The sequence below is a fragment of the Python bivittatus genome, unplaced genomic scaffold (assembly GCF_059951505.1).
Source record: "Python bivittatus isolate LINGU-HERP-01145 unplaced genomic scaffold, Pbiv_v1 ctg000850_np1212, whole genome shotgun sequence".
Lineage (NCBI taxonomy): Eukaryota > Metazoa > Chordata > Lepidosauria > Squamata > Pythonidae > Python > Python bivittatus.
Window position 1 is genome coordinate 62,774,847 of NW_028277112.1, and position 13,032 is coordinate 62,787,878.

The 13,032-nt window shown below is 36.8% G+C and overlaps 1 protein-coding gene across 1 annotated transcript in view; it reads right to left on the minus strand.

The window, feature by feature from the left end:
- Positions 1–13,032, minus strand: part of DNAH6 (dynein axonemal heavy chain 6) — a 172,262-nt gene that overhangs the window by 10,127 nt on the left and 149,103 nt on the right. The window contains exons 69-70 of the mRNA XM_088130049.1: positions 8,161–8,282; positions 2,987–3,116 (exon numbers count right to left, since the gene is read on the minus strand). Of these exons, the coding sequence (XP_087986175.1) occupies positions 2,987–3,116; positions 8,161–8,282 (252 nt within the window). The remainder of the gene's footprint in view (positions 1–2,986; positions 3,117–8,160; positions 8,283–13,032) is intronic.

A 13,032-nucleotide genomic window follows, 5' to 3' on the forward strand; every position in this document is an offset into this window, starting at 1 on the left:
AACAACTGTATTTGTTCACAACGGACAATATTCAAATCAAATAATAAAAGAAAATAAAATAATCTTCTCAAATTCTCCAAGGCTTGGTAGGCTTAAAAACATGACACTTCTCCCACATTCAGTATGAAGGGGAGCAACCCTGAATTCAAAACAGCTGATATCCTCTCAAGGAAATGAAGAGTTTTTTAAAAAATCCTGTGTCCTTGCAATGTAAGAGGCGCGTTTGGCAGACTCAGAGGATCTTAAAATACTAAAATGCAGTTTCTACTTCTAACAATAATAATTGGGCCTTTCTATACTCAGGGGGGCCCTGCGAGCATCATCTAAAATGATCTCTATATGTACAAGGAAGGAAGGAATCACAAGAAAGACTGATTTTTTTTTCATTGCTCCTGTCAGTTCTGAGATTCCCTAAGTCTGGTTATTAGCACAAAGTAGTTGGTTACTTTGGGTTTTAGTGTGTTGTATAAATGCAAGTGATCTCTTTAAAAAGCAAGAGGGCTTATTTCAATAAAAGCTGGGCCTTTTGTTGACAGTTTTGATGTAAACACATAGGAAAATTAGACAAATGAGACCTTTACAGTATAGCATGGACCTATACCCAATACACTGAGTTAACACTGTATCAGATAAAATTGCTATTAACGGCAGATATGGCATCAGTCCAGATTCAACAAACATCTTTGGAAGAAAATATTAGGTGACTTCTTTTCCTAATGAAGCAAAACAAAGGAATGAACCTAAGGATATGTTTTAAGTGTATAGACAACCACTGCCATATTCTGGAAACCACTGCAAAATTAAGTGTGCAATTCTACAAACACACAGAGCAAGAAGATACAGATTTTATATTTGAGTAAACATTCACAGGAAGCTGCTGGGTGGCATTCTGGCAAGTGGGATTTAACATTCTGTTTCTGGAGTGTGCTAACCTAAGGTAGATATTACAATTGGAATAGACAGCCAATTATTTAATAGGGCTGGTATTAACAAGTCTTACGAATTAACTATGTTTTCTAAATAATTACTCAGCTAATTAAGAAAATATTTGCAGATATGTACTTAAAAGAATAACTTGCCTCAATTAAGCCAACAGATTTAGCAGCCCTTCAAAAAGGGATTATCAGTGACAATGTTATTTGTACAGTATGTTGTTTCTTAAAGGAAGCTAAAGTTAAATTAATTTTAATCTGTTCTAAAATAAAATCATTATACTGATTAATGCTTCTTGCCTTATACCCACTGTATTTTACAGTCTGCAGAACGTAATTGTATGATCCACAAATGGCTCGACGAGCATTTTTCAGGGTGTAGATTTTATTCTGTGCATTTTTCAGAGGCAGCCTATGCAATTGCCATGGCAAAGTCCGGCACAACACATACAGTGATTACAGAAAGAAGGTACACTCTAAATGAACGAAGATGAGATACCAGCTTTAGATGCAGGGTGTGGATTCTTAACCAAAAGAAGCATGAAACTGAGCTATAAGATCTATGCAAGCGTCATATGTATAAGGCTTGAATATGCATAAAAGTAAAGTCTCTGACTTGAACTCAGTTCCTATGCCTTTTTGGAAAGTCTGTGCAGTATGGAAATGTCTTCCCACTGCTTTTTTAGCTTTTCAGCTTCTGAGTATCGGCCATAGCTATGGAAGCCCCCCAACATTCCCTAGGATCTCCTAGGTCTGATCCTGCTTAGCTTTTGAAGCCACCTACATTTGCCAGGTGCTGAAACATGCTAAGGTTTATGTATGCTTAGGCCTAGATAAAAGCTAAAAAAACAGAAAATCTCCCCTGAAAAATAGGTTGGGCCAAAGAACAATTCCAGTCCTAGTAATTAATTGCTCCTGAGTCTTCAATTAGACTATAAAGAAGGTGGCGTTTAGGGAACAGAGCTTTCACTCTACTCTCCTATTCTGTTACAAGATGTTTCCCCAAACAATTGTCATATGCTTTTTAGTTTATTCTGCCATTCAATATTAAACAAAAACAACAAAAGAAACAAATTAACTCTGTTGGAGCCTTATGTAACACAGATTTTATTAAAATAACATGGACTGTTGGGCTTAGACAGCAGATGAAAGAATTACATACAAGTTACTCCTCTTGAATTGTTTATGTCCTTGTAATATATACTGGAGAATATTTATCTTTAAATGGATTTTCCTGTTATAATTGTTTAGGAAACTGATGGATTTCCCCAGCCAATGGGTACAATGTGACACAGAATAAAGGTATTTTTGTTTCACTAAAGGAATCTCAGCTGACTTGTTATGAGCAGTTTCAGTTGAAAAGCCCCTTCTGTATGAACTTACTTTGTGTGCTGTTGAAGATGATCTTAATACCTCCCCTTATATAAAACAAAGACTAAGAAATATTTTACCTCAGAGACATGTCTCTCTCCAGTTCTTTTTTTCCTCCTCTCAACTTTTCACGTCCACTGATGTCCACGGAGGAGAGGCTTCGATGACACTGCCAAGTCTGCCATCTTGCCTTCTCCCCCTTCCCCCAGCAGATGTCAATATCATCTTCTTTAATATAAAGAAAAAGAACTGAACCTAACTGTCAGGTTCAGCCCAAGAAACTCCACGGGATGGTTCTGGAATTGCTCAGTTACTTAATTAGCTTATACCTGCTAGACAGAATCTCACCAGACTAACTCTAACTCCCAAAGTCTGCAACTAAACACTATGAATTCCTTAGGGTGGTGCCAGTCTCATCCTCTTTGCTTTCACATGCTCAGGCTGTGGGCTGAGGAGATGCGTGAGATTCTTCTCTCCATGACTTTGAACCTCCTCCTCCAATCCTCCATCACACTAACCCACCTCTAGTTAGGGAATAGACTACTTCTTAAAGATCGATAATTTATATACGTGTGCAGACGTGGAAAGTGATTGTTTAATTACAATAACTAAATGCTTTGTATATAAGGGAATAAGAAAAGACAATCCCTGATATTAAGAAAAGTAAGCAGTGACTCTCATACCAGGAATTTTAGCAAGAATTGAACTAGCAAGCTCCTGAACAATCTCATCATTGCTCTTTCCTGATCCCTGGGTTGTTGATCGTGGCTGTACATCAAGTATTGTAGTAATCATAGTATTAGTTTCCTTTCGCTATAAAAAGAAGAAAAGAAAATGTGAATGATACTCATTTTTTTAGAAACCCATATTCAAAACAAATAGCTGATACTTAAAATTGAAATATTTCTTTCTATGAATTTGCCTACTTGTTTAATTTTGCTGTGACTATGAAAGCACACTAATTGTTTATCAAGCTGAATCATTCATAGAAAATGGTTCTATATGAAAATCATCACACAATATATTTTTCTCCTCTGGTCCTTAAAACTGCTTAAAAAATACATTCATTTTAGATTTCTCATTCCCATTTTGATTCTTGAATCAATCGAAACATTTAAAGCTCAGTAAAACTAGCTGGCAACTCTACTCAATCAAGTAAATAATTTTAGAGCTTTCATTTGAAGGAAAGGCAATTGACCTACATATTTCTAACTTAATGATCCAGTAACTTTTTAGAAATAGCTTCAAAGGTAGCCTTTGATGAAGGTTGAACTCATATTTAATGGTTTTATGTAATTACCTTCTAGCAAAAGAATTTTTCAAATCCTTTTGCTCATCCTGAAGGGCCACAATTTCTTAGACTGTGTATATTCTATTCTGAGATATTTTTCATAATGTTGAGCTTTAAGCTCATTATATCCTTCATTTGTTTATAATGACTGATATACCATCAGCTGACATTAATTAATCACCCAGAGTCACTCTTGGGTGAGATGGGCAGTGACTAAATTTGAAATATAAACAAACAAACAAACATTTTTTAAAACTTCAGTCTGGAAGTAACAGATTTTGATATTTGCTTTGGAAATTAAAAAAATGAGATGATCATACACAAGACAAAATGAACTCTCTACCACCAAGTGCCTGTGTCTTTTTTCTCCCTAACACTCGCTTTCCTCACTGGAAACATTATATATAGATCAAATGATTTACAGTAAGATAACATATCTTGTTTTGAGGCAATACTCAAATTCTTTCTTCCTTTCTGTTCCCTTCTGGGTTTGTTTGTTTATTTATTTGTTATCGTTCTTTTGTCTTCTGCTTTTTTTTTTTTTTGCATTGCTGTTTTTAAATGTTTTAACAATTGTAAGCTGCACAGAGGTGCTGGGAGTCAGGTGGCATATAAATTTAATAAATTATTAGTATTGTTGGTCGCCTGGGTAGCCAGATGTTTAAATTGGATTTGGCATTTTTATCCATCTATCAAGTCCTTCCCAAGGACCTGGGATAGTAGATGTTGTTGTTTGATGGTGTTAAAGGTATCGTCACAGGATGTAAGCTTGTAAAATGTATGTAAAATATTCTGTCTCCAGGTATTGCAATGTGCACTATCCAGACTTTTTGTCTTTCTTACCAACGGTTGTTAAGTCTGGGGTGTTGTGTGGCAGGTGTTTGTCTGTTTGAATTCTAAAGTCCCAGAGTACTTTAGTTTCTTCATTTTCTATTACTTGGTCTGATTTGTGGTCCCACCAGTTCTTACTTGCAGGTAAATCGTATTTCTTGCAGATATTCCAATGCACCCTTGTTGCTACTTTGTCATGCTGTTGCTTGTGTAATCTTCTTGCAGCAGCTAACTAGGTGGTCCACTTTTTCTTCTGCTCTTTGTATAGGTGGCATTTGCTATCTGTTGCTGTCTTCTCAATTCTGCCTTTGTATGCATTTGTTCTTAAGGCTTGGTCTTGTGCAGCCAGAATTAGCCCCTCTGTGTCTTTCTTCAACTTTCCTGCTCTTAGCTATTGCCAGGTCTTGTTATCTGCTTTGCCTGCTAGTGTGTGTGTGTGTGTGTGTGTGTGTACTGGCCATGTAATACTTTGCCTTGCCATGTCTCTTTTCTATTTTTCATTTGGTCTTTTTTATAGGCCAGTTTGATCTGTTTGGAATTCAGTAAGCCTTCATGGTGTAAGCTTCAGTGCATCTTCTTCACTTTCCTTCAAATATCCTTTATTGTTGTTATTTTTCTGGTCTTTCTATCCAGGGCTTCTAGTTCTGCTTGAGTCCAGTCCACTATTCCAGATGTGTATCTAATGACTGGAATTGCCCAGGTGTTAATTGCCTTGATGATATTTCCTCCACTGAGTTTGGACTTTAAGATCTTCTTCACTCTCATGATGTATTCACTCCTAACCTTCTTCTTGAGTTCAACATGCTTAATGTTATCAGCTTGAAGGATGCCCAGGTATTTGTAGTGATCTTCTTCATCCAGACTCTTGATGTTATTTCCATAGGGCTTCTTGATTTCTTCATTTTTCACTTTTTTTCTCCTGTTGATTGTAAGGGTGGCACATTTGTCCAGTCCAAACTCCTTTGGAATATCTTGGCTGTATATTCAGACAGTGTTGAGCAGTGATTCTATTTCAGATGATGTTCTCCATACACCTTCAGATCGTCCATGTAAAGGAGGTGGGATAGCTTGACAGATGTTTCTGATATTTGAAAGCCACAGCTTGACTTGCTCAGTATTGTTGACAGAGGAATCAATGCAACGCAAACAGTAGTGGTGATAGTGAGTCTCACTGAAAGATTCCTCGCTTGATTTAACCTCTCCCACTCTATCACCATTGACCAGCAACTGCGTCATCCATTGTGCCATTGATCTTTGCACAAAGCTTCTGATGTTTCTAGGCACTTGATTATCCAATCGTATGGCATGGAGTCAAATGCCTTCTTGTGATCAATCAAAACTACATTCAAGTTGGTCTTCCTTCTCTTGCGGTTTTCTAAAATCTTCTTGTCAATTAGGAGCTGATCTTTTGTTCCTCTACTGTTTGGGCGGTTTCCTTTATGCTCAGATGGAAAGAGCTTGCTTTCAACTAGATCCTGCTGGACTGCATCAGCTACAACACCAGTTAGCAATTTGAAAGTTGTTGATAACCAGGTAATTGGCCAGTAGTTGCCTGATGCTGCCCCTCTTGTTGGATCTTTCATTATCAGGTAGGTTTTGCCAGATGTTAACCAATCCTCAATTTTACCTCCTTGCAGTATGTTGTTAAACTGCTTGGCAATGAGTGGGTGCAGACCAGTCAGATGTTTCAATCAAAAACCATGCAGTTCATCTTCACCTGGTGCTGACCAATCCTTGACCTTCCTTGCCTTTTTCTCCACCATTTCTGCTGTTATTACAAATTCTTTCATTTCAGCTTCTTTTTTATTCTTATTCACCTCCTTTATCCAAGCTGCATTCTTGCTGTATTTCTTTGGGTTGTCCTATATGTGCGTCCAGAATTGCACTTGTTTCTTTGTCAGGTGTTGACTGGCTAATTTCAGTCTCTTCATTGATGGATTGGTAGAAATGTTTTTGAGTTGACTGAAACTGGAGATTCTGCCTATATTGTGCAATTCGAGTTTTGTATCTGCTGATCTTCTTGGCTATGGCTGTTATTTGCTGCTTTCTTATTTCCAGTGCTTCCTTGATCTTCCTTGTTTCTAGGTGATATTTCTTGATCAGGTATTCTTTGGTCTTCTTGTTCTTCAGCTTCTTTTCTTTCATCTGTTCTAGCTTGCTTGCATCTGATCTGAGCATGCTGATCTTATTGTCCAACCTGATCTTCCATTTTGGTGGTGCAGTGTTTGGCTTTTTTTCTTGTTTGTTGATTTTGCATCCAAGGCATTCAGTTATAACTGCAGCCATGCTGTACATTAGTTGGTTTGTTTCTTGCAGTGAGCTGGTGCTGATATTTGATATTACAGTATTGGCATCTTTTAATACTTGTGCTAGCTGTTTCTTTGTAACAAGCTTCAATGCAGGCAACCGTATTCTGTTCTTTTTGTGCTGTCCTAGATGCTTAGTTATTCTTTGTTTCAATTCCTATTGTTTCTTTTGTTAGGGGGCTTTGTTCTTTCTGAGGAGAAGGCAGAGGAGAGGGTGCCAGGTTTGGGAATGAAATGGTTCAATAGCTATGCTGGCTTCCTCTACTGCCCACTCCCCCTGGTTTGCCTCTACAGTCTGAGGTACTTCTGGCAAGGCTTTGATTTCTTTGCCCTGGGTAGAGCTTTGCAGTTCTTCCAATTCTACTTCTGTGAATACTTTATTTCGCATTATAAATCAACGTTGATCTGCTAGCCTCTCTTCTGTTATTTTTGATTCTGGATGTTGTTCTTTCCAAAACTGGTGCATTCTTTTCAGATATCCTCTTCTCAGTGGACTTGATTTATAATAGCAGATCCTTATTTCTTTGTTTTCAGTCTTCATATATTTGTGACAGGTAACACAAACACCTAGCACAGTCCTTGTTGACCCGGGTGATGATTGATCCGGTATAGGTTTCTGTAAATTATGTTTCACCATATTGTTTATGGGAGAGACACTCTTTGTCTGGCTCCTCTGATCAGACCTGTCCAGTATTGTTGCTCTGGCATAACTCTCATCCTCCTCACAGCACAGAAGCCCCACAACCATGTCAAGGTAGTGCCTTACGTTGTTGTTGTTATACTATACAAGGAGTCAGGCTGCATAACAGATGAGAGATACCTGAAATACTCCCAAGGCAATCTTGCCCTTGAACTAAGATTTTTATTTTAGACTCCAGGAGTGGATTTGTTCTGTTTGCAGATTGCTTCAGTTTTCTACCAACCGTAAAGGTATCCTGCCCCATGCTGAGAGGACTAGGAGATGTTGGAATTTAAAACGTTGGTCACTCCACCGATAATAGTTAAGATGATTTTTAATGAATGATTTAAAATAAGCTTCAGAGAAACTGTGTTAGAACTCAGTGAGCATACAATACAAGATTTTATTTAACAATACTGTAAGTGGTCAGTGTAAGTTTGAAGTTGGTCTTTTGTTAAGCAGAATTTTAAATTGATTAGACAACATTATTGGTATACATATTATTGGTAATATAATATGGTTAGCATATACCATAACGGTTTTTAAGATGACTGAAAAGAAAACTTTTAAATAATTGAGTATTCTTTCAGTAATTTCAGGGATGGACACATTTTAGCAAGAATGCTACAATCACTGCTTGTTATTTTTGTGGAACAGACTAACACTAGTAAAGTCATCCTTTTACACTGTGCTATACAACAGAATTGATCTTAAATTAGTTTAGAACATTTATTTTGAGTATATTCGCACCTGGAATGCTAAATTGGCATTTTCATGCATTCCAAATACTTCTGGGTCATCAATCAAAGGAAGGTTTTCAATATACTCTTTAAAGTTTTGCAAACTGTCAGCCATAGGGGCAAAATATATTCCTGTTTTATTAAAAAGAAATAGAAAGTTATTAAAATATCAAAACAATAACTTTGTACATTCTATATGATGTAATTTTATGCAAATACAACTTTAATAATAAATATCATGCTGCTAGCTTTCAGATAATATTCTTCCACTGTACATGATATGTGTCAGATTAGGTCTGCCTGAAGTTACAGCAGCTCAAATATTGAAAAATAACTTCCCAAATATCTATGTTAAAAGTTGTCTTAGCATTTTATAATATCTTCCATAATTTTCCTCTTTATTTTTTTTACAATGTAGTATTTGTTGCTTTATGAAAGACTACAGAAAACACATTAACATGGAGCACTGTTTATATAGAGCTTAATTTGAAATAAAAAATGACTTAAAATATTCTAAGCCCAATTAGATTGAATACCAGAATTCAGTTAAATACATAAAAAGAGCAACAATTAAAACAGCAAATAAAAGCAACATAAAGAAAATCTATTTAGAGCTGGAAGTTCTTTAAAAAACCTTGAGAAATAAAAAGAACTACTGAACACTGAAAAAATAACAATGCGGGTTTCAGGCAAGAATCCTTGAGGAGAGCATTCCTCAAGGACACCATCCAAGAGAAGGCCTTCTTCCCTGCCACCACAGAAAATCTGATGAGGATACTTAGAGAAGAGCCTCTGAATGTAAGTTCTGGTGTATAAACGGCTGCAATTCTCAATGCCACTTTTCTTCCAAAATGGTCCCCAGTGAAGTGGTACTAATGTACAGTCACTGAGCAAGCAATTTTAATTTTCTTTGGGGAATTTTAGTTTGTTTGTTTTTTTTTTTTTAGCACACAGAATAGAACAACATTGACATTTAATTACAAGGTATTAACAGCACAACTACCAGGGTGGCAAGGAGAAGGAAAACCATTGTGCAGCTGAGATTACAACTATAAGTTAGAAATAATTCTACTCACTTCTTGGAGTGTATTTTGGTTGGATTTATGAGAGACAAACTATTTGTATGGATGTTTTTTAATCAACATGAAGAAATAATACATTCTAATTAGCAGGTAACTGCTTACTCATAGGAGAACATTAAACTAGGTATATATACATATACAGACACATGAACAAATATTACACACACACACACACACCAATTTGATAGTGGAAATGGAGGGAAGACTGGCTAAGTAAAATGATGGGTTTTCATTTTCAAAACAGGAAGGAAATTATTAAAGGGTATCAGAGATTGTGCTAATTCACCTGAGCAAGCTGCTAGCTGGGAATGACATGCAAAGAGCTGACTAAAACATGTCCTTTGGGTATGCACAGAGTTAGTCAATCCCTAAGATAGGACTAGGTAAGCTTGAGGAGACCCAGTTTAGTGTAGTAGTTAAGGCACCAGGCTAGAAACTGGGAGACTGTGAGTTCTAGTCCTGCCTTAGGCACAAAGCCAGCTGGGCAACTTTGGGCTAGTCAGTCTCTCAGCCCTAGGAAGAAGGCAAGGGCAAACCACTTTGGATACAATTTGCCAAGAAAACTGCAGGGATTGGTCCAGGCAGCTGCTAGCAGTCAAGACTGACTCAAAGGGATAAAAGTTAAAGATTGAAAGTGGTCAAGGACCTTTAAAACATCTAGGGGAATAGAAAAACTAAGTTGCCTGGAGTAGAAAAACTAAGAACAGATAACATAGTAGATAACTAACTTGGAGAATAAAAGTAGGAGAACAGAATTTAGGCCCTGGGAAAAGCACAAGATCTCTGGAGCCCTTGGGAAATAATTATTTTTAAGCACCTTGGAGGAAAAAGTTTCAGAGAAAATCAGTGGATGCACGTGAAGAATGGAAAGCAGAGTGGATCAAGGGCTGCATCTTCTCCAGTCTTTGGATTAAGAGAGAAAGAGCACAGAACCTATTCAGACAGTGTACAAACTACACTTGGCACTGATATTAATTAAGACTAATAGCACTAACATTTGCTCTGATCATGTTTTATGAGGATGGAGACGCTTGGGCAGTTCAGCCTCAAATTAGTACCTGAAACACTCCTGATTGAGATAGATATACACCTAGATGCATGCATCCGAATGACAGGAGGAAAAGGTGAATTACCTGGCCAGTCACACTAACCGTAGGGAGCAAGGCATTTTAGTGCCCAGAAATACACTCTTAATTTGCAGAACATAATGCCAGGGAGGATCAGATCATGGTTGTACTCAACAGCTAGCAGGAAGAGAAGGAGGATGAAATCAATGCAAATTATCCCCTCCTCTGAAGGGCAAGAGGATGTGCTACTATGAAAAGCAGATAACTTGCAATGAGTGCAACTGAAAGCACAAGAAACTAGGAAAACTATTCACAAGGATGACTTGGAAAGAACACAACATTCATATTATTCATGAGATATAACTGTTTGTTTCCAAATGATCTGAGATTAGATGAGAAAGAGCAAGTTATGAGACAGTTGTGCTCAACAGAGAGTAAACAGGGGATGGGAATGCAGGCTTTATAGGAAGAGGAGCTCCACATTTCTTCATTACAGCCAATGTAAATGGGCAAGCAAATGTTAAGGTTCCAATTATTAGATTATATTTGACAATTTAAAAAGATAGAAGGCATCTATTGAGATTAAAAGACTGATGGGTAGGTCAAGCCTTGCATAAGTTTTCAGAGCTTTATATTTGCATTACACATTACATTTGGATGATCTAATAGACATTAAGTACTCCTACTAAAGCTTGTAAAATATGTAGTAACTGTGAGAATGTGTATAGCCTGCAGGCTTTTGAAACTTGTGAACTAGAACATTTCTTGTAATAACTTTAACATGCAGCTCTAATTAAAAAAAATAATGATATAAAAATAGCATTGTAAAATTAAATGCTTGTATTCTTCCGGGGATTTTCAAAGCAGGCACGTGAGATTTCTGCAATAAAATGAAACAGTACTGACTTTCATATCTGTATTCCTATCAATCTTAGGAGCCTTGAAGATTCTGTAAATCTTCACCCTGGTAGTAATATATGAAATGTACAAAAAGGACTTCTCATTGCTGAGTCTGTCTCGGTGGTCATTCCCTGCTCTGTGTACAGGTAGGTCACGATTAGTGCAAGTTCAAATAATGTGATATTTGATTTAGTGCAACTTTTAAATTGATACCAGGTCATGTTTAATGCGACCCAAAATTCAGTTAATGTGAGGCAAGCACATGAACAGTTGCGGTTAGGGTTTAGACGCTGTTAATCTTCGTGTGTGCAAAATGGAGAAAAAGAACATTCCGTCAGAGGAAAACAGTAGAAGCTTAAAAAAGAAGAGTCTCCGTATTACATTAGAGCAAAAATTTGATGTAATTAAACAACATGAACGTGGTCATAGCAATGCTAAAAGAGGACAAGACGCTGGAATGCTTGATTCTATGGTAGATTTTTTTTTGTTTTTATTTTGCTTTCTATAACTACTTTATCACTTGCTAACCATACACTTAAATTATAAGTATATTGTTTTTATCTGTATTTTACTGATTTTACTGTAATATCTCATTAATATATATATAAAAATTTATGTTTAAAATTTTTCATTGCCTCGTTCCATTGAGCTGGAACCAATTACCATATTTTCCATAGAAATATCATTTCGAATAGTGTGAATTTGAATAGTGTGACCATTTTGTGGGATTCATTAACTGCACTCATCAGACCTACCTGTATGGTTCAACTGGTGGTTCCTATACTTAAATGTTCCCTCTGTATATCAATAAGGACACCAGTTGTCTAGAAATGATTTCATCAGCTACTTGCTTCTAAGGAAACAAATACTGCTTCTGAAAAAGCAAGTTAGTGAAGAAAAAAAAGGTTGTCTTGAGCTTCTATCAAGAAACCACCAGTTAACTGCTATAATTTAAAATGGCTGAAAAGTAATAAAGCAATTTGCTAATAATGGTGCCCCCCGAATACAATCTGGGCTCAGGAATGTCTAACTCTGTATACGATTCAGATTTTCATTTTGAAACAAGACCGTTTGAATCAGAGCTACTCAGAAAGAGACTTAGCAAAAGAGCAGCAGGGAGAAAAAATAAACCTGTGCAGCCTATTGTAGATATGTAGGTAGAGTCCTTCAGGAACCTTTTATTTGAAAATTATGGATCACGATGACATATTGGGAAAGGATGAACAAGAAAAGACAAAACTGAAGTCAAACACAGTTGGAATCAGGAACTAAGAAAAGGGAACTCGAGTAAAGCAACATCATAGCCCATCTAGAAGACATCACTCATTTGCGTTCAAAAGTCTGGGGATAAGGATGCTGGCGATGTATCTGCCATACAGCAGAGCTAACAAACCATTGTACTGTGACGGTGTGCTCTATTTAGCTCACCAGCAAAAGGAGCTATTGCAGCTGACCTTGAAAGGAACAGAAGGAAACACTGCATGACTAGGGCATGATCTTCTCTCTTTTAAAGTATAAAAACTCAACCCCCCCAAATTCTAAGATGCTTCTTTTCATTTGACTTTACATTTTAGCTCTCCCAAATACAGGGAAAGGTTTAAAAATGGCAGCTACATAATCTGAAGATGTTGCCTTTTTGACTGGGAATAATCCAGAAAAATAGAGCCACGTGCTGATACATATAATAATTCAGATTTTAAGAAATTGAGAGAGAGGACATTCTAACATATGTCCACATCCTTCTAATATAGAAGTAGAAATACTATGAGAACTCAATGGATAAACATAAGGATAAATGGCACATGAGCAGTTGGGGGTGAATATGAATATACA